The sequence below is a fragment of the Equus asinus genome, chromosome 9 (genome assembly GCF_041296235.1).
Source record: "Equus asinus isolate D_3611 breed Donkey chromosome 9, EquAss-T2T_v2, whole genome shotgun sequence".
NCBI classification, from domain to species: domain Eukaryota; kingdom Metazoa; phylum Chordata; class Mammalia; order Perissodactyla; family Equidae; genus Equus; species Equus asinus.
In genome coordinates this window covers 24233282-24255516 of record NC_091798.1, presented here as the reverse complement: position 1 = coordinate 24255516, position 22235 = coordinate 24233282, and the positions used below count along the sequence as shown (strand labels likewise).

The 22235-nt window shown below is 48.8% G+C and overlaps 1 protein-coding gene across 1 annotated transcript; it reads left to right on the top strand.

Annotated features, from left to right (window-relative positions):
• The first annotated feature begins 6344 nt into the window (after positions 1-6344).
• NIPAL4 (NIPA like domain containing 4) lies at positions 6345-20464 on the top strand. Its single transcript, XM_014842712.3, has 6 exons — positions 6345-6705; positions 9996-10235; positions 13478-13534; positions 14699-14789; positions 17112-17272; positions 18130-20464. The coding sequence occupies exons 1-6, from the start codon at positions 6669-6671 to the stop codon at positions 18756-18758; spliced, it is 1215 nt and encodes a 404-aa protein (XP_014698198.3). The 5' UTR covers positions 6345-6668; the 3' UTR covers positions 18759-20464.
• The last annotated feature ends 1771 nt before the right edge of the window (positions 20465-22235 follow it).

Here is a 22235-nt window from a genome sequence, read left to right as displayed (position 1 = left end):
CTTCCCTAGCCTCAGTGGGGGATGTCTTAGCTGCTGTGGGGGAGGGGGCAGCAGGGAGACAACATGGAGGCCAAGGGGACAAGTTCCAAGCTCCTACACGGACTCAACAAACGAGGCTCCTCTTTAAAGAGTTTGTATGTTGTCCTTCCATGTAACTTTCTGTTTGGAAAGAAGGTTTTGCTGCCCACTCCAATCCCACAGAAAAAAGGGGGGAAAGCTCTAAAAACCACCGAACTAGACCTTCATTTTCATTGCGTATGTTCCAGAAACTGAGACCCAAATGGGAGGCAACTGCCAGAGGTCCCAGCATGCTGGCGGCAGAATGGGGCCTAGAACTCACATCGCCTGCCTCTTTTTCCACCAGCCTCTCAGGCATCAGAGTCTAAGATGGGTTTATTTTTCGACGTCTGAAAGAGAAAACAGCTGATGTTTGTCCTTCATTTTCAAGCTGACTCTTCCCACTTTTGGATCAGAGTCTTCACTCTGGCTGCGAAGCTCACGGTGCCCTGACCCTCCCTGTTCCCACATTCCAGATGTTGCAGGTCCAAACAGCCCGGGGGACGGGCATCGCCACAGGCCCCTGGAGCCCCCACCCTGAGGTTTCTGTCCTGAGAGTGACTCAGAGATGCGAAAGGCAGGGAGCATGGAAAAGATTGCAGAAGGAGCTTCGAGGACCCGCTCAAATCCAGCTCAGCCACTTGTTATCTGTGTGACCTTGAGCAAGTCACCAGACCTCCCAGAGTCTCAGTGTCATCAGCTGTAAAACTAAGATAACTTCATGTGCCTCGTGGGATGGCTGTAAGGATTGGAGGTTAATTCATGCAAAGAACCTGCTACCCAGAAGTTGTGCAACACATAGTAGTTCATCTCAGTATTATTATCTTAACTATAGCTGGGTTTCCATAAGATTTAAAGTTCTTTTCCATAAATTAAGTGCATTCGGCTCTCTGCACACCCACACCAAGGCCAAGCGATGCTGCCCTTCCACGTGTTCCTCGGGATGAGCTCTGCCCTCCATAGTAACGTGAAGCTTCTTCTATCCGTAAGCAGATATTCTGATGGGAGATCCCAAAAACACAGTGTGATCAGCCTGAGAAGAGTGGTCAAGAAACTGGCTCTAGGGGCTGGCCCCGTGGCCGAGTGGCTAAGTTCGCGCGCTCCGCTGCAGGCGGCCCAGTGTTTCGTCTGTTCGAATCCTGGGTGCGGGCATGGCACTGCTCATCAGGCCACGCTGAGGCGGCGTCCCACGTGCCACAACTAGAAGGACTCACGACTAAGAACATACAACTATGTACCGGGGGGCTTTGGGGGGAAAAAGGAAAAAAATAAAATCTTTAAGAAACTGGCTCTAGAATCAGTCTGCTGGGTTTCATCTCGCCTCCACTACTTAATTGCAGACAAGTTACTTAACCTTGCTGAGCCTCAGTTTTCTTATCTCTAAAATAAGAATCGTAACAGTACCTAATTCATAGGCTCACTGGGAGGAGTAAATGGGATAAGGTGTGTGAAATCCTTAGTGCACTGGCTCACCCTTAAAAAGTGGCCAATAAAATAATAACTCATCATATGCCTTAAGGGCAGCCCTTTCTGCCCAGAAAGAAAGCATTGAGGGAGATCAAAGTGCTTGATTCGGATTCAAGTGACTTTGAGTGAAGCCCTGATTCTGCCACAAATTAGTAGTGATGCTGGGCATGACCTTGCCCTGCTCTGTGCCTCAGTTTCCCCATCTAAAAACTATGATGGTTGGATTAGTTGAGCCCTTCCAGCTCTAACTCTGAAGGAGAGCTGATGAGAAGGCTGTACAGCCACCCCATTTGGTTTTTGGATAGCCCTAGTCTTCTTAGCTACTCCAGACAGAGGAGGACCAGGAAGAGGTCTGGGAAGAAGGCTCTGGCCTATTCAAACCAATGCCTTGGTTAGGAGAGTGGCTCTGGGGATGCACAAGCCCAGCTTGAAATTCTGTCTCCACTACTGTGTGTGACCTTGGGAAAGTCACTTCACTTCTCTGAGCCTTAGTTCCCTCATTGGTAAAATGGGACTTAAAATGGTACCCAGAGTAAGGGATTGTAATGACCATGTGAACCAATGCCTGCAAAGTGCATAGCCCGCAGAGAAAGAACTCAGTAATAGTATCCTGTTTTAATAATCATTATTGATGCCAGTTTTGTGCAGACTGCATTCCTGGCCATGGTGCTCTTCTTAGAGTTGGTCTGAGTGCACCTGTGTCCATTCCAAGCATTATTTCCGATGACAATAAAGCTCTTTGTGAGGACAGCGGCCATCTGGAGAAGAAGGGTGGGCCTGCCTCTGCATGTCCACCGTCCAGATTCCCATGATTCCAGGTCAGCATGATGGAGGTGACAGCCATCTGTCCTTCCCCACCCTGCCCAGAAGACCAGCTCTTCAGGGCTGGAAAGAACTGAAAGCTACAGCATGCCCAGCCCTTTCACCTAGGTTGGGGTGCCAGGAGGAGAATGACCCAATGGAGTTTTGTGGCGTGGTTCTAGACCCAGGACTATAAGAAGTCTGTGTAGTATTGAAAAGAGTATCTGCGTTTGGTTCTGGCTTCTCAACGTACAGGCTGAGTGTCCTCACTGGACTTCAGTTTCCTCATCTGGAAAATGGGAATAATAATAGAACCTACTTCCCAGGATTGTTGCAAAGATTAAATGAGCGTGCATATAACATATAACAAGGGCTCTACAAACACCATTGATATTATTCATGTCTCTACCCTCTATTCCTCTGTCAGTGCTTTTTGGCTGAACCACACTGGAAACACCCAGTGCATTGATTTTTGGATTTCCTTTCAGCCATGAAGCTGTGTGGAGCAGTCAAGTTGGTCTAGGGTGCCTGCCTGGAAACGTGGTTGGAGCCCTGACTCTGCCTCTCTGTTGCTCTGGGATCTTCTGCTGGTCATTTTCCCTCCCTGGCCCTCAGTTTCTTCTTCTATAACAACACTGTCCAACAGAAATACATGTGAGCCACATACGTGATTTTAAATTGTTTAGTAGCCACTTCATAAAAAGTAAAAAGAAATAGGGAAGATCGATTTTAATGATATATTTTACTTAACCCAACATATCTAAGATATTGTAATTTCAACATGGAATCAATATTAAAAGATCATCAGTGAGATATTTTACACTTCTTTTTACACTCAATCGGGGAGATTCTGGCAATTGTCTGGGTTGTTTTTGGTGGTCACAAGAGGGGAGGAGGGGGACGGGGGGGTGCAGTGGCTGTGTGCCACTGGCATCTAGAGGGCAGAGACCAGGAAAGTCACTAAACATCCTACAGTGCGTAGGACAGCCACAAGCAAGTGTTATCTGGTCCAAAAGGTTAAAAGTGCCTGTTATCACATACACCAAGGTTCAGAAGAGCCACTTTCCAAGTTCTCATTGGCTACATGGGGCTGGTGGCTGCCATATTGGACACTACACCTCTATAACATGAAACATTTAGACATGCACTTAGAAAAGTCACATTTTTAGGAATTTGAGTTTTGGTAAATTTGTGTTCCTGCTCATCCCTGAATAATTGGCCAAATGAGATGTGACTGGTTCACCAGCGCCTGGCTGGCTAAGGACACAGCCCATCTGTCCCTGGCTGGTCAGACTCTTCTAAAGCCGCCCGCCCTCCCTGGGAGACAGAGCCTGGGACAGACAGTGAACCCCATTGTTCTTTTCTGGGGAGACAATGCTGCCGGCCCTGCTACCTGCCTGACAGGGCTATTGTGGCTCAGGGAGAAAAGGGCTTTGTCAGGACAGCAGCCAACGAGCCTGCAGTTCAATGGGGCCCTTTATGTCTGCACTCCCAGGGTGCTTTGGGGATGCTCATGCCAGCCCTGGCAAGGCCTGCCCCCTCCTAGAACAAATGGGGAGCCTGAGGCCCAGAGACTGTGTGGAAGGCCCTCCAGTAGATCCCAGCTCCCTGCACCTCCGCCCATTGCCCTAAAACGTGAAATTTACCTAACTCTGAAGAGCCCAGTCTCAAAGCACAGGGTGAACTCAGTGTTGCCTTTCACTCAGGGCAAGGGGCCCCTGCCGCATACCCTGAAACTTAGCAGCTCCACAAATTGTAAACACATACAAACAGAAATGTATTAAAGAACGTGTGTACGCCCGTCCCTCAAGCTCCGGGCTCAGTTCTGGCCCAATGCAACCATAAACTAAACGTCCTCTCTTGTAATTTAAAAAGCCCAGGCCAGGAGGAAATACTCCGCATCTCTAGTCTGATGTCCTTGGAACAAAAGCAATCGAGTTTGAATGCAGCGAGAGTTTGAAGGCTGTTCCCTGGTCAGCCTCAGAGACAGACACTGTTTTGTGGCACAAATTGGATCTGAGCAGCAGAAATGCTTAGGTAAGAGAAAAGACAAGTTAAATTCTCTTGTGCAATCCTCCCTCTCAGGTAGCACGGATGCAGATATTTTTCTGTAATGAAGTATCACTTCCTAGTGGGGCTAGTCATCCCATCTCTGGCTTCTCTGTGTTCCAATTCATACTGGTCTTGGAGGTTCTCACCTCCATTTGAACTGTGGCCCCACATCCCTCTAAAGTCAGGGGCAGGCCTGGGTGCCCTTAAAGACCGGTGAACTTGGATACATACTGTTGGCAACATCTGTGACTTCCCTTTCCCTTCTAATCTCTGCCCTGCCCACCCACCCTGGGGGAGGGTGAACCGTGGTGGTTCACACACACACACACACAAACACACACACACACACACACACACAGAAAGGAGCAGGAAGGGCTGTCTTGTTTGACAGGTGGGGAAACTGATCCTCATGGAGATTAAGTGACTTGTTTAAAGTCACCCAGCAATTAGGGGAAGCCATATGCTGGGAGAGCCCGGCTAGAAGGCCACAAGTAGAGGGTGGAGTGTGGTGGCTGGGAGGACAGGCTTGGGGGCAGAGCAGCTCCATTTACTCCGGGTGCCCTTGCTTTTAGCTGTGGGACGTCGGGGGCAAGTTTCTCAGAGTGTTTACAATATGTTTTTTCTATATGGGAACTCTCTGTACTATTTTTGCAACTCTTCTGGAAATCTAAAATTATTTCATAATCAAAAGGGTTTTTTTGTTTGTTTTTGAGGAAGACTGGCCCTGAGCTAACATCTGTGCCCATCTTCCTCTACTTTATAGGTGGGACGCCTGCCACAGCATGGCTTGATAAGCGGTAGGTAGGTCCACGACTGGGATCTGAACCTGATCCAGCGAACCTGGTCGGAAGTGGAGGCCGGAAACTTAACCACTACACCACTGTGCTGGCCCCCGTAATGAAAAGTTTTAAAATACAGTTTCCTCTCATCTGTGCCACGGAAATAAGAATGGTACCTGCCTCACAGGAGGCCTTGGTGAGATAGCGCCTGTCAAGGGTTAGTGCAGTGTCTGTCCCGTAGTGAAGACTCGGTACAGAATTATTTTTGAAAACTGCCTCGTGCAGGAGGCCAGTGACGGACACTGTCAGAAGTGACCACTGCTTTCTTGGCAGTCCCACATCATCACTGCACCAGAGCAGGAGTTTATTTCAGTCTAAAATGACAGGCAGTTTAGTGTGGGTGCTGGGACCGTGCATTTGATCTTGGCTCTTCCCCTCGCTAGCTGGGGTCTGAGCAAGTTACATGATGGCTCTGTGCCTCAGTTTCCTTTCTGTAAATCATAAAAGTATGTACTGCGTATGGATGTCATCAGGATGAAATGAAGCAGGATTTTTCAGCACTAACGACTGTGCCTGGCCTATAGCAGGCACTGCACAGTTTTTTTACAGTCCAGGTCAGTATTTCTCTAGCTTCTTTTACTATTACCCACAGTAACAACTATTCTTTCCATCACCACTATTTTTTAATGGTGATTTGGAAAACACCGGTCTCTAGATAGTTGACTCCATTTTGTTTCTCCTATTACTATATAAGGTTCTTGGGGGACAGGCAATTTGGCTCATTTTGGTCTCCATTCACTTCCTTTCCCTCTTCCATTCAATTTACCAAGCTTCTATCACCCATTCATTCCACATGTATGTATTGACCATTTATTGGGCACCAAGATGTGTCTGCTGTGTAGTGTCCTAGTGCCCAGCACAGATCAGGCCTATGTTGAATGAATGAATAAGACAGGGAGGTGGGAAGCCAGGAAAGCATGAAGGAAGGAAAAAACCCAGGGTCCTGGACCTCCTGGCCGGAAAGGGCCCCAACTGGAAGCAGTGACCCTTTCCAACACCCACGTTCCAACTTCCACCTTGGCCTGAAAATTTCCCCCTCCCTCACCATCCTGGGGCCATCAGCTCTGTCACTGAGGATGGAACTGGGTGCGGCTCCCGGCGTCGCTGAGGGGCGGCGCCCAGGGACCCGCTCCCTCGCCTGCTGCCGAGAGCGCCGGGCGGTGACTTCTCGGCGGCGACACGGGCAGCCTCCGCACCCCGGGACGGCGCGCGCTCCTCCGCGGGCAGCTCGAGCGCCGGGCCCCCGGCCCATGGAGTTGCCCAAGACGCCAGCTGACTCCTCCCCAGGGACCCTCCCCCTCTGGGGCGCGTCATTCTCCCCACCCCTGGGTTCCCACCCCGGCGGCTTCTCGCACGCCGGCCACGCGGGGGACAAGTCTCTGCCACCTGCTCCGGAGCCGGGGATCCGGGGGCGCCGTCCGCCCGCGCGTCTGTCCGCGCGCCCAGGGCCCCATGGAGCTGCCGGCCAGCAACGCCAGCTGCGGGAACGGTGCGTGCGGGCCGGGCGGGGACACGGGGGCCTCCGCGCTTCGCGCCTTCCCTTCCCCGCCGCTCCTTTCCTTCGCATCCTCTCCTGCCAGGGGCCCAAAAACTGGAGAGTGGGGGAGGTCAGCACGAGTTGTTTCCCACTCAGTTCTCAGGCCCGTCTTGGGGAGGAGCAGGATTCTGGCTGACTTCCCCCATCTGTGGAGCTGGGTGACTGAGAGGGAGAATGGGAGAAAATGGGACGTATGCGGGAGGGAGGAGGCGGAGGCGGGCATTATCGGCTGGGCCAGGTCGACCTAGAGGTGGGAGGTTGCAGGTTTTTTTACGTATACAGGGTGGTTGCTGCAGATTTTAGTACCTGCCCAGGTCTGGCTGTCTCTCTGGAGCGCACCAAAGACAGGAGCGAGGGGCGCAGACTCAACACCCCAAAACCCACACACACCTTTTAGAAAAAGGAAGGAAAGAAGACCCTCAGGAAAGGATACGGAAAGACCCTTGGCTTTACGTTGAGTTCTTACCATGAACCGGGTAGTGGACTAGGCCCTTTACTTGCGTTATCTCATTAATCCTTAATACAACTCTAGAAGCCAGGTGGGTATTATTACCTTAATGTCTCCATTCTGGAGACAGAGAAACTCAGGCTCTGAAAAGTCTGATAGTTTGCTCAAGGTAATATAGCTGGCAAATGGAATTTGAAACTAGAGCCTTTGGATTCTAAAATCTGTACACTCTTATTAGGATCCTCAACTCCTTTCTTGGTATAGCTCCATTTTCCTCTTGGAACTGCAGCTGTGGCATATCCCTGTTTCTCTAACTTCTCTTCTCCAGTGAAACTTTCAAAGCCAGCCTGTTGGGTGTTCACTGGCTTTGGTGTCCTGACTAAGGCAGTCCGTTTCCAGCCTCATCTTCCCCTGGGGAAGAGTGTGTTCTCCGGTCCTAGCCTATTCGAGAAGAGAGGCAGGAATCAACTGGCCCAACGCCCATTTGTCAGCTGAGCATCCTTCTCAAAACTGGACTTCTGAGATTTGGGTGATTTTGGCCACCACCCCTCTCTCTTTTTCTTTTTACCCCATGGGAGAACCTAACTCATTGGAGGGTGCTGCACCCCTTGGGTGCTTCAGGACTCCCCCAAACAGCCAAGCCCACCCTTTGGCTCCACCTGCTGGAGACACACCTTCAGGAGGGCAGGTGAAGGATGTGGGAATGGGCTTGGCCTTCCTCTTGGGAGTCACCTTCCTTGGCCCACATCCTCCCAGGCTCTGGCTCATTTCCTGAGCTCAGGGAACTCCCCAGACTCAACTCGTGTCCAAACTGAGGAACAGGAGTGAGCCATCAGAACCAGTTTGATTAGAGACCGAGATGGCTTCTTGTCTCATCTTCTCTTGATTGTGACACAGGTGTCAGAAAGAGAGATCTCTCACTGCAAAAGACACATGGATGTCCCCTGGGGGGTTCCAGACCCAGCTCTGCTACCAGGGTTTTTGTGAGACTCAAGCAAGTCCTTCTTCTTCTCAGGGGCTCAGTTTCCCCAGCTGAAAGTAGGAGGGTTAGACTGGCTGCCATCTAAGGGCTCTTTCAGCTCTGTTGTTCTGTGCCTCTGTGCCAAGGAAGAACAGTCAACATTGCCCGTACTCTGTTCCACCAAGATGCCACTCTGTACTCCAGATATGCCAAAGCCGGTGCTGCCTGATCTTGGACTTTGCGGCCCTTCTAGTACTAACCTCGAGTTCTAATTGGTCCAAGAAGTGCCTGGCCCAGGCTTATGTCCTTGGCACGGGAGCCCAGGCCTTTGTGACACACAGTTTGAAAAAGACCTCCTACCACCAGAGGTCACAAACTCAAATGCCTCAGGGGCTGAGCACATAACAAAAATGCCTGCAGGGAGCCAGTACAGACTCTGGGGAATTACAAAGAGCTTGTCCTGTCTAGGGGGGCAACCGCTGCTCGGCTACAGCCCATCATTGCCTGTGGAAAGGTATGCCCACTAAGGTAAGCAAAGACAGCTCAAAAGCTGAATTTTCATGGGAAATCTCCTGATTTCTACAAGTTGGTACTGAATTCATGTTTTATAATTTCCCTCAAGAAGCCAAATGAAGCCCCACCCTCCTTGCTGCCTGCTTCATGGGAGGACAGGGGGTAGGGGTGTGTGATGGTTAAGAGCACGGGCTTTAGGGTCAGATGGGCTTGGGGAACAATTCTGGCTGCACCACTTGCAACCAGTATAGCTTTAGGCAAGTTACTGAACTTATCAGGGCCCAGCGTCTTCAGCTAAAACCCTGGACCTGGTCATTGTGCCCTCTCCATGATAGGAATGCTCATGGAAAGCCGCAGAGCAGAGGCCATGTGAGTACTGGCACTGGAGGGTTATTGGCTATGCTTTGTACTGTTTCATTGAACTTGGGCAGCTTAGTTCTTCTCACTGAGGATCTGCCCCTCATGCCCAGGTTTGTCCTGTTGTCCTTGGTGTTTGTGCCAAAAGGGCAAGCAAGGGTGGACTGGATCTGGGGCATGCGGGCTGGTTCAGACTCTTGGGACTCTAGGCCTTGGAAAGCAAACTAAAGACAGATTCTGCATGAGATGGTAGGGACACCTATCCCTCTGAGGCCTGAGGGAGGTCCCAGCCACTGACCACTCACACCAGAGGTCTTAGAAGTAAGGGCTGGGAATGGTCAGTTCTAACCAACAGGAGGCTCGTATTTACTCATCTTCAGGCCTAGAATGGGCTGTGGACTCTCTACCTTCACTCCCTCATGTTACCTGTCAGGTGTGTCCCTTGTGGCTGGAGTTAGGGATACATAAGTGAGGAGAAGGAGAGAATCCTGTGTGATCCTGAGCTGTTGGAGGCCGGTGTGCCCAGAGGCTAGGCGGGAATTCCTGTGGAGGGCAAGAGGTTAGATTCAGTGATGCCTGAGAGCTTGGGGGACCATGCTTGGTGTTTGGGGCATCAGCATAGCTTAGTGGTTATGTGCTGGAATTCTGGAGTCAGACAACCTGTGTTATTGGGCAAGATACCTGACCTCTCATGGCCTCCATTTCCACATCTATGAAATGGGAATTTAAGACAGCACTTATCTGACAAGTGGTTGTAAGAATTTGATGCATTCATGCAAATAAAGCCCCTAGCCTGGAGTAAGCACTCAGTGAATGTTAACTGTTATTTTTAGGTTGAGGCCCAGTGTGTGGACGGAACCCCACAGTAGCTGAAGCAGTGGGTCTGAAACAGTGGCCAATTCCAATTGTTAAAGTGTGCAAACGTCCCCAGCATGACTCTCTCACTGTGGTCTTCCCCTCTAGGTTCCTTGATCAGCCTATACTGCTCCTCCCGACAAGTCCTGTGCCAGGTCGTCGGTGACCTCAGCCCTGAGATGCCCAGCAATGTCACCTCTCACAGCTGGCAGGAGAGGTTTAGGCAGAACTACAGCTTCTACATTGGCTTGGGTCTGGCCTTCCTGTCCAGCTTCCTCATCGGCAGCAGCGTCATCCTCAAGAAGAAAGGCCTCCTGCGACTGGTGGCCTCGGGGGCCACACGGGCTGGTAGGCTCCTGGGGGGCGGGTGGGGATGGTGTGCTAGGCAGCTGAGCCCTTAGCCAGCCCCGTGAACCTCCTTACAGGGACCACTGTAGCAGTTTGAGAGCCTGGCGTAGTTGGGCACAAAGGCTCATTGTCAACCCCATTGGGAATTCAATCCACCAACAGGTGACCTTCCTTTGCAATCCAATATTTCCTGCCAACTTCAAGATACGTTAATTGGAGTGAAGAGAGAGGAAAGTCTCAGGGTCAAGAATCAGAAACCCTAAGGCTGGTCCTGGTTTTATTTCTTACCAGCTGTGTCATCATAGGCAAGGCAAGTCACAACTTCCCTGAAAAATGGGAATATAAATACCTCTGCCCAGAAGAATGTCAGACACTAGTATGCCCTTGCTTACCATCAAACTGAGTTCCCTTATAGGCCACAAAAGAATTGCTGAGTCTCTGTCCAGAGAGATTTGCTTGTTTGGAAAATAAGATGTGTATCCATGAAATGATTCTTGAGAAAAGGAATCATGTGTAAAAGAATTCATTCATTTAATCATTCATTGAGTACCTGCTGTGTGCCAGGTATCTTTCAGACAGGGGGATGCAGTGCCTTGTGGGGCATTGAGTTGAGTGGGAGAGACAGGCAAGACAATAGACAATTGTTCTGTAGTGTGTTAAGTGCTATCACGGGGAAAATCCAGAATGCTATGGAATATTTTGGAGGGGCATGTAAAGCTCAGGCTTAGGGGGTAGGGGAGCTTTCTGTAAGAGGTGATCTAGAAGCCAAGAAATAAATAATGAGGAGATAGCAAGGTGGAGGGGAAGAGAGGGAGATGTAGTGTTCCAGGCAAAAAGAACAGCATGTGCAAAGGCTCCGAGGAGAGAGAGCGTGAGTGACACTAGGAACTGAAAGTGGTTCAGGATGGCTGGAGCATGAGGGCTAAGAGATGGGGTGAGGGCCAGACCATGAAGGGTCCTGTAAAGTGGGCTCCAGAGTCTGAGTGCAATTGTCAGTGACTGAAAGGCTCTATGCAGAGGAGTGACTTAGGCTGGCTTATGATGTGAGAATATCCCCAGTTGCTGGGTGGAGAATGGATTAGAGGACAAGACTGGAGGCTGGGAGACCAATCAGAGGAGAGAGACAACAGAACTTGGGCCTGGGAGTAGCAATGAGAGTCCAGAGACAGTCTTTGAAGAGAGAACTTACTGGATTTGGTGTTGACTGGCTCCAAGGGGAGGGTGAAAAACAGGGTCAAGAATGACTCAGCTTTCTGACTTGAGCAACTGGGGAACTGAGGGTGCTATTTTCTGAGATAAAGAATGCAGGAGGAGCAGGTTTATGGGAAGATGATATGTTCAAGCTTGGACATGTTCAGTTTAATGTTCTGTGGGACATTGAACTTTGGAAGCCAATTCCTGGGGCTCCAGCTCCAGCTCTTCAATTCCTGGTCATGTGAGCCTGGGCAAGAAAAGTATTTTTCCTGTGCCTCAGTTTCCTTATCTGTGAAATGGGGATAAGGATAGTTCCAGACTCAAAGACTGTTATGAAGACCTGTAGTGTGTTTAGACAGATGCTTGGCACAGGGTAAGCACTGGTATTAGTATTACAGTTAGCTAAGCGGGATGGCCCAGCAGGCAGTTGGACACCCAGGTCTAAAGCCAGGTTCGCTCTCCAATGGAGAGCTGTGAGGTGTGAGCATGAAGTCTGGAGCACTGGTCATTGCTGCTCTATCCTTCACTTCTGGATAAGTGTTTGAAAGGCCAGAGCCCTCCCAAAGTGTGAGAAAAACAGCTGCTTGACTTCAGGGGAGAGCAGGGGAGGTATCATTGCCCATTCAGAAAGGCACCTTCCCTGGAGTCAACTTTTTCCTCCAATCTGCTATTTCAACATCTTCTGAGATTTTAGCCCTTAGAGTAAAATGCTCTCAGAGCTCTTAGCTTTTATGGGAGAGTCTGACCCCTTTATGAACCTGATGAAAGCTAAAATCTTCTGAGAAAAATGGGCATTCACAAAAAGCGACATACAATTTTTGGATTTTCACAAAGCTGTCTAAAATCCTTCCATCATTATCATCATCATCATCATCATCATCATCATCGCTAATATTATTGAGTATTGACTATGTACCAGGCTCTGAGCCCCCCATGTGAACAAAGCAGGCACATTTCTGGCTTCATGGAGCTTCCATTTTAGAGGGAGAAATGCCAGAAAATAAACAGATCAATGCAGATAATAAATGATAAGTGTCATGAAGGAGAAGAGCTGGGTGTGATGAAAGAGAATCCCAAGGGAAATAGTAGAGATAAGGGGGTCATGGAGGGCATCATAGGGGAAGCAACCTTCAGGCAGACACCTATAGAGTGGGTGTAGATTTACGCAAATATCGTTAAGAAGACTATTCTATTCCAGACATGGAAAAGCATGTGCAAAGCTCTTAAGGCTGAAAAGAGCTCATCATTTCTGAAGAACTAATCGAAAGCCTGAGCAGCTAGACTGTAGTAAGAAGAGTGGCAGGAGATGCCTTTGGAGAGGTGAGCAGGGTCAAAACTAAGAACAGGCTTGTGAAGGATTCTGGTCTTTATCCTAAGAGTGTTTGGAAGGCATTGGCCAGCTGTAAACTGAGGAGTGGCATAATCTGATTCACATTCTTAAAAGACCACAGACTGCTCAGAAAGGAATGGATTAAAAAGGGATGAGAATAGAACCAGAGGAACCATAGGAAGCTGTTGCCTCAACCTAGGCCAGAGTTGATATGCCTTGGAGTAGGGTGGTGGCAGTGGAGTGGACACACGTGTTGCTTTTTGGAGACAGAATCAGCAGGATGGAGTAGATGCAGAAAGTGGAGGAGTGGGAGGAGTCAAGGGGGATTCCCTTCTTTCTGGCTGAAGCAACTAGGTACACGGAGGTGCCATTTACTGAGTTTCATTTGATGGATAGGTGGGAAGCCCCATAAATTCAAGAGTTCCATTTAAGATGGAGTTTGAGATGCCTGCGAGAGATCCAAGAGTTATCAAGTAAGCAATTAGATATACATCAGGGCTCAGAAGAAAGGATCAGGGTACATATACGAAATAGAGACACCAGCATATAGACGGTATTTAAAACTTTGGGAATGGATGAGCTCACCCAGGAAAGGGCCCGGAAGCAAGCTCCCAGGACTAACTGCAGCTGACATATATTGAACCCTTAGAGACTGGGGAGTGAAGGTGCCTGAGAAAGTGGGGCCAAGCTCTAACTTTGTGTCCATTCCTTTCTACAGTGGATGGAGGCTATGGCTACCTGAAGGATGCAATGTGGTGGGCTGGATTTCTCACCAGTAAGTGTGTTCTTTGCTGCTAATGACAGTGACCTATTGATGGCAGAGGCAGAGATGAAAGGAGGGGTGGATGGGGCATTTCCGTCTCTATTGTGCAAAGTATGAACCTGAGCCTTGGCAATCTTTGCAGGTAGAACATCTTACATGTTTCTCAGATCACTTTCTCAGCCCAAAGTCAGTCTTTCGTCCATGAAGCATCTATCCCCAGAGAGGTTTGTACAGAGTGGGTAAATGAAAAAGGCATTTTTTTCAACTTCCCTAGAAACATAGGGAGATATTACTGCCTATTGGAGTCTCCTGGTCTTCTTGCTGGGACTTCTAAGCCAGTTTCCCCATTCCACAGGCAGTTTGTTGGCTCACTTAGGATATGGTTGGTCTACCACTTAAGGTTTGCCCAAATTTGCACGTTTACACATTTCTCCTGCTTTCCACCCACCCTCTCTGGCTTTCAAACCCGAATTCCTTTGGATGGAAAATTAGCCAGCTTTCCATTTATAATTTCCTAAGTCAGATTTTAATGTCAGTCTTAGCCAGAGCTATCATATTCATCATCTGATTTCAAAGGGCAGACCCAGATCATTCTCCACCAGCAGAAAGACAGAAAAAGCACTTGCAGGAGTCTGCAAACTGAAAACTCAAATGGGGTGAATTAGGCCCTTTGGAAATATCAGACTTTCTAACCACCTGCCTGTCAGTCTCGACTATCTACAGTTCCTCTGGGAAAGATAGCTACATCGGCCAACGCGTACCTAAAGAATCAATAGCTGTAGTTGTTTCTTTATTTGATAATTAACACTTTCTAGACCTTACCTTGAAGATACAGACCAAACATTGGCAGTCCCTGAGATACACTTAACAGTGCCTGGACTAGAAGCCAAGAGACATCAAGAACAAGAAGGCGTCTACTACAAACACGTCATGTGACCTTGGACTCTGGGCCTGGCTTCCTCATCTTTAAAATGGAAAGATTTGATCAGAATAGTCTGGGCCTGACCTGATCAGATTCTCCAGGGAGAGAGCGTAATGATCAGGGTTTTAAGGAATGCTGGGCTGGGATTCTATGAATGGTTGAATACTGAACGAAGTCGTCTCTACCCAGATTCATTTGGGCTGGAGATGGTGCATCGGCTCCATACTAGCCTCTTTTCTCCCTTAATTTCCTAGTGGCTGCTGGAGAAGTTGCCAACTTCGGGGCCTACGCATTTGCTCCTGCAACAGTCATCACACCTCTGGGAGCACTGAGTATCCTCATAAGGTTATTGTCACCTCTCTTGCTGTCTCTGGCTCCTTCCAATTTTCAGTTTGTTGAGGTTTGGAACTGCCAAGTGGGGTCACCTGCCACTTGCAATCAGTCCCAGCTCCCAGAAAGTGGCAGTGTGCTGTCCAGCACTCTGGACCCTTGGATCGTTTGCTGCCAGTTGCTCTAGCATCCCGTTGACTGACTGGGCAATGGAAGGGCAGGCCAAGCCCAAACCAGTTGGAAGGGCTTCCACTGCCGCCAAGCTGAATGTCTCAAGTCAATGTTTTGGTGCCGCACTGGGAGAAGCATCAAAGTCAAAAACATCCTCCCCAGATTAACACTCCCTGAGTTCTAACCTTGGCTTTACCACCTAGTAGTTACGTTACCATGGGCAAGTCAGTTAACCACTCTGAGGCTCAGTTTCTCCAGCTGCTAAGTGGGGATGCTAATAATACCTACCTGAAGGCATTGCTGCAAGGACTAAATGACATAATGCACAGAAAGTGTGTGGTACAGACCTGGCACTGAACAATAACCACAGCTAACATATATTGAGGGCTTACTATGTGCTAAATCTTCTAAATGTCTTGCACGTATCAACTCGTTTAATCCTAATTAGAAAGTAGGAGAGCTGAGGCAGAGGCTAAGCAATTTGGCCAAGGTCACCCACATCCCAAGAGTCTAGGCCAGGACTCCCATCCAGGCAGTCTAATTTCAGAGTTCAGGTGTTAATCACAATGCCATGTTGCCTCTCAAATGTTTCATAGTTTTACAAATAACTGATGTTAAATGCATGTGATTGCCATTGCCCCATTCTTCCATGCTACAAAAAAATGGTTCCTCTGTGGGGGGTCCTGAAGCCCCATTTGAAGCTGACTCTGATTGTCGGCTTAACCTTGGAGCCCTGGTAAATCCCAGCTAACCACACCCCGTTCTCGTAATTTCCTCTGTTTTGTATTACCGTCTTGATGACAAGTTTGCAGCATTTACTCAGTCAAGAAACAAATAGGACCATGACTCACATGGCACAATTCGCTGATGTAGCTGCGACACACTATTGTGTGTATGATTAGTTTATAAATTCCCGCCCCCAGGAAGTTGGAAGAGGCAGGGAATCCTCCGGTGTAACCTCTGCCTGTGCTGATGCCACCAGACTCTCTTGAGTGGGCATTGTGGTTAAATGTTTTTGGTAGTTTTAGAGGGGCCGTGGGAGACATGCAGAGGAACTTGGACATCCGTTCCCTCTCTCCTGATACCTTTAACCAGGACTTTGGAGGCTAATTGAGTGCTGGGTGAGCCAACAGATTTTTATCCTAAACGGATGTCACCTTTGTAAAGAAACAGAAGCGTGCCCCAGCGATCATGCCTCTCTTGCCCAATTTCCCTCCCTTCTTCCCTCACTCCTGCTGGCTCATCTAAAGGATACGAGGGGAATGAAAATCACGCCACCAAGGATAGCAAGGAACCAGAGGCTTTTTGCTAAGAAAAGAGAAGACTCAGGAAAGTCACAAGAATTCTCTTCAATGAGCTGTAGAGGAAAAACCATAGGCTTTATAATTAGACAGAACAAGCCCAAGTCCTGGCTTAGCTACTTAGCAGTCGTATGACCTTGCGAAGTCATTTTGACTTCTATAAGACTCACTTTTCCCATCTAAAAAATGGAGATAGCATATTTTACTTCTCAAAGAGTTGTGAGATGTAGGTGAGATAATAAATGGGAAGTTTCTAGCATAATATCTAATACATAATACATGCCCAAGACAGAGTGCTAATAATTGTCATTTGGGTTGTTTATATTGGCTTATAATATATGGAATTATTATAAGGAAATGGAAGAAGGAATAGATTTGTTCTGTATGGCTCAAGGAATAGGAATGGGACAATGAGTAGAAATTACCATATTTTTGGTGAATAATTACAATGAACATATAATAGATTCATTTGCCTCATGAAGGAGTGAGCTGCTTTTCACCAGAGATATACAAGCCAAGGCTGAGAGCCATCTGTTTGCAGTGTTAAAAGAAGATGTGCTCTTTGGGTAGGAAGTTAGACAAGAGTGCTTTGAAGGGCCCTTCCAACACTTCTGTTTTGGGACACTCCCAGCCTCTAAAATGAAAGAAATCCATGTGTATGTCAATTCCTCCAGCACACACTGTAACCCTCCCAGAAATGAGTTTCTATTTCAGATGTTTTTGGGGGGGTCTAGAAAAGCTTTCGTGAGAGAGTAGTGAGTCCTGATCTGTTGTTCTCTGTGAGCACTTGCTCAGCCCCCATTTTTCTTCAGGACCCTGAGGCAGGCATGGCTGCCTAATCTCTTTCTCCTATTTCCACGTGCAGTGCCATCCTTTCCTCATATTTCCTGAGAGAGAGTCTGAGTCTGCTGGGAAAGCTGGGCTGTGTCATCTGTGTGGCGGGCAGCACAGTGATGGTGATACATGCCCCTGAGGAAGAGAAGGTCACCACTGTCACTGAGATGGCTGCCAAGATGAAAGACACAGGTAGGCTCCAAGCCCTGGTGAACAGGAAGGCACTGGGGGATGAATCTTGTGGAGAGCCTGACTAGGTTCTGAGCATCTCAGGTGCTGCCACCTGGAGGACGAGGCACGCTAAAGAAAGAAAGTTGGGCTGGTCCTAAGGTTAGCTTACAGGTTCCCCTCCTGATATATAGTGATGCCATTTATTAAGTGTTTATTATGTGCCAGGCACTGTTCTAAATGCTTTATATGCATTGTCTTCATCAGTTAGGTCTGCTATAGCAGAATACCATAGACTGGGTGGCTTATAAACAACAGAAATCTATTTCTCACAATTCTAGAGGCTGGAAGTCCAAGATCAGGGTGCCAGCAGATTCGTGTCTGGCAGGAGCTTACTTCCTGATTCATAGATGGCCGTCTTCTCCGTGTCCTCACATGGTGGAAGGGGCAAAGGAACTCTCTGGGGTCCCTTTTGTTAGGGCACTAATCTCTTCATGAGGGCTCCACCCTCATGACCTAATCACCTCCCAAAGGCCCACCTCCAAATCCCATCACACTGGGGGTAGGGTTTCAGTCTATGAATTTGGGGGGACACGTTTAGTCTATAGCATGCGTTATCTCATTTAATCTCCCCAAAGTAAAGCCCTATGAGGAAGGTCCTATTATTAGCCCTATTTTACAAATGAGGAAACTGAGGTCTTGGGGGTTTAATTAATACCTTGCCCAAGTTATTAAAGAAATTGTGAAGCCGGGACTGGAACCCATGTTTGACTCCAGAGCTCAAGTTCTTAATGCAACATCCCATTGCTGTGGGCAGGGGGCTCTAGGTGCTAATTGCATCCTCTACAGCTCAGGTTCTCTCTCTTCCTCCCTTCCTGAAGGGTACATCGTGTTTGCTGTGCTTCTGCTGGTGTTCTGCCTCATCCTCATCTTCGTCATTGCCCCACGTTACGGGCAAAGGAATATCCTCGTTTACATCCTCATCTGCTCTGTGATCGGGGCCTTCTCTGTGTCCGCCGTCAAGGGTCTGGGCATCACCATAAAGAACTTCTTCCAGGGGATGCCAGTTGTGCGGCACCCCCTCCCCTACATCCTGTCCCTGATCCTAGCACTTTCGCTCAGCACGCAGGTCAACTTCCTCAACAGGGCGCTGGACATTTTTAACACCTCTCTGGTGTTCCCCATCTACTACGTGTTCTTTACCACAGTGGTGGTTGCCTCCTCCGTCATCCTGTTTAAGGAGTGGTACAGCATGTCTGCTGTGGACATTGTGGGCACCCTCTCCGGCTTTATCACCATCATCCTGGGTGTGTTCATGCTTCATGCTTTCAAAGACCTGGACATCAGCCAGACCAGCTTGCCCCACATGCACAAAAACCCAACCCCACCTCCTGCCCCTGAGCCCACTGTCATTAGACTAGAAGACAAGAATGTCCTTGTGGACAATATAGAACTCGCCAGTACCCCATCGCCAGAAGAGAAGCCCAAAGTATTTATAATCCATTCCTAAAGCTTGGAATACGTGAGCAAGAAGATGAGCCCTACGGTACAGCCTGACTTCTCAATTTCAGAGCCACCTGGTTATTTTCAGCACAACTGTTACCAGTGGACTCTCCTTTCTGACACGTTTATTTATACCTCATCGCTGTTTCCAGGAGAAAAGTCCCTACCCAGTGAGTGGTGGTGGTAGAATTTCCTGGAAACACAGCCTCAGTGACCAAATACCCTACTTTACGTTGGTGCCAGCAGGTCCCAGGGACCTGCCTTCTCACTTGTTTCCTCGGTGCCGTCTCTATGTTGTTGGGAAGAAGGTAGAATTTGACCCGTTGAATGTAGCGCAGGCCAAGAACTTTCCTGAAATGTTGGTCATCAGGAAATCCTTAGCACTAGCTCTCCTCCTGAGACTGAATCGCCATTCCTTAGCCCAAGGATGAAGTGCAGCTGGCTTCCAGGGACCCAGAGAGCTGTTCGCCAAGCCTCTTCATCCAGAGCTGATAGAGACACAACTAATGTAAGATGTCTTCCTGCTTTCGCCACTTCTTCTTCGGAGACAAAAGCAAGATCTCAGCTGACCCTCTTACTGTGAAAGCCACCTGATGTCTCAGGGAAACATTTCCACCAACCCCATTCCCCGAGCACTCCAGCCTGGAGGTCAGCATCTTAGTTTCCATCAGCTCCACCCTCCTCCCCACCCTTTCCCTCTCTCTATATGTCCTAAGAGGTCAGTCACTGAGACAGTCAGTTATCGTAGAACTCAAAACATCAATTTGCCTCCCTCTGGAGAGAGAACAGCAGTTGCACCGCTCTTAAAAGTAGCCTGGCTGTCCAGCTAGAATTTGGCAGAGTGCATTTTCCTTTTTCTTGAGGAGTAAACCAAAATATGATTTGGGGACCTGGGGAGAAGAGTGAGGAGCTAAGTCAGGATCTGGCAGAAAGCAGCCACAGGCTCTCTGGAAACCAGGGGGCCACCTTTTGTATTTGCTCTGGTGCCCCACCAAGAACCCAGGTGGAAAGGGCTCTGGGTAGTTTCTGGCTGCAGCCTCAGAGGCTTGGCCAGTGGAATCAGCTTTGAACTTCAGTGACCACGTAGGGGTAGAGGCTTGGCGTGGGGTGCATTCTGGCTGTTGACCAGATTGCCGCCAAGTCTCCAACTCCTCTGATGAACTGCCACACTGGGAAGCAGCGTGTCATGACTGCTCCAACACCACCTGCTTCGGGGACTGCCTTTGGTCCCCTCACATTTGGCCAGAGGCGTTCAAAACACAAGAGCAGCTGGAGCGATAGAATTGCTATTCCTTCCCTTCCTGTCTTCTTTTTAGCTGCAAGAGTGTGGGAGTTGGTGTAAGGACCATTGAAATGGAAGTGAGGGAGCCAGCATATTTGTAAAGAGGGAAGACTTGATCCTCAGCCCCCTAGCTGGTGCAGAGCTTCTCCTGTCTAACTCCACGTCTGTGTCCTGAATTTACGTCCCATGCCCTAAGAGAGGCAACCCCAGGCCAAACTCCTGCTGGCCTTGGAGCTCCAAAGGCTCAGCTGACCAACAGACTGGCTTCCTGCGCCTCCAGCCTCAAATCTCCAGTTTTAAGTGAATGTGGATTTCTGTCTGTAACTAAAATCAATGCAACATGTTGGATCTTGAGAAGAGCTGTAATCTGTGGGCCCTGGGAGTGTGGTCTGCAGGGTCAGGAATAAAGACCTCTGAGTGTGTTTACTTGATACTTGCGTCTTGGCCTTCCTTGGACATGGAGCAATTAAACTGGTTCCTCTAGTGCTGGGGGACCAGTCCCGCATCTCTGGAGGGTTGTGGCTGCCAAGGATGTCCCTGCACTGCCTTCCCCAGCCATGCCCTCACTACAGTGGGAAAGGCTGTTTTGGGAATAGAGTCAGCTGAAGACACTCTTCCCTTGTTAATGCCTGAGCCCTGACTAGGAGCCAAGCACAGTGTTAAGAGCTTCACGTGAAGTCTTTAAGTCCTCACAAATCCCCAAGGTAGATATATTTTTATCTCCGTTGTATATATGAGAAAAGGTCCCAGGGAGGTTAAGTAATCGCTCAAGGTCACACAGCCAGGAAGAGTTAAAGTTGATATGTGGCTCTGAGCCCAGTCTCAAGGGCAGTGTGTCTCTCTAAAAGATTAAACTTGTCCCTGATTGCATAGTCTGACATTCCTCTGTTTGTTTCTTCTTGTGATCTGTGCTGTCTCCCCTCTGGATGTATGCCCCATGAGAGTTGGTCTTTATTTACTGCTTATCCTCAGTGCCTAGCACATAGCTGGCACTCATAAAAACATATATTGAATGAAGGAACAATACCATTCCAAATAGTCCTTCTTTGCCCAAACTCTCTTGGGGGCCAGTTCCCATCCCAGAACAGATCCTAGTAGAAGCCCAGCATGTCAAGCAGAGCAACTCTAAAACAGACTTAGGCAGCAGTTTCTGAGCACATAGCCTGCACCAGGTATGGGTGGGTGCTTTCACATGGGGCACTTCCCTGGTGATCACGACACTTTTGAGGTGGGTGTTATTCCCACTGTACAGCAGAGCAACTCAGAGTTCTGGAATTTATCCACTGTCACACATCTAGGAAGCAGCAGAGCCAGGATTTGAACCCAGGTCTGTGCAGCCAGGCTCTGTCTTATGCTGCAGACCAGTCCATGACTATCAACCCAGAGACTGGCTGGCAGAGTGGGTACAACGGCTGGTTTAGATGGTGGTGTTAAGTGGGCAGGGGTGTTTGGGTGGCGGCTCATTTCATGAGCAGGCATTTTAGTAGTCAAAGCATTTGTGTTTCGATGCTTTTGAGGTCCTTAGGCAATCTCATAATGGTGAGAAGTTAGAAAAGTATCATCAGCTCTCAGAGACCCAGGGCTTGGTGAAGATCGGATGAGCTAAAGCCGCATGCTATGCCTAGCATGTGTTAGGAGCTCAGGAAATGTTACCTCTTATCATGATTATTACGATTCCATCTGTCTTAACCTCAAAATTGAGGGTGGGATCCTTTTGCAGACTGGGAAGCACTAAAGGATGTGAGCTGTGTTGTCACACACGGCTCTAGAAGCAGAAAGCACACGCTCGGCACCTGCCCACCCAGCCCAACGGACCTTGGGCAAGTCCCTCCCCTCGCTGAAGTACAAGATCCCCAGGAACAAGATGAGGAGGCCAACAGAGGGTTTCGGCTGTCTCCTAAACGCCATAGTGTAGGATGAGAAATGTCTCAAGAATCCCACGGTCTTTCATGTCTTTCGTGACCTGAGACCTAATTAAACCAGACCAGCCTGTGTCCAGGTGCAAAGGGAAAGAGCCCCCTCGACTGGTCATGGGAAAACCCAGGGCTTTTCTATCAGCTCGAGGTCTCGCATTATGGCCTGACAGGCTGGACGGATGGTCTCTGTGGGAACTCTTCGGAAGAGTCCTCATGTGATGGATCCTACCCAGTCTGAGCAGTGGGATCTTAAAATAAAGAAACAAAACGAATTGCCAAAGCAGGC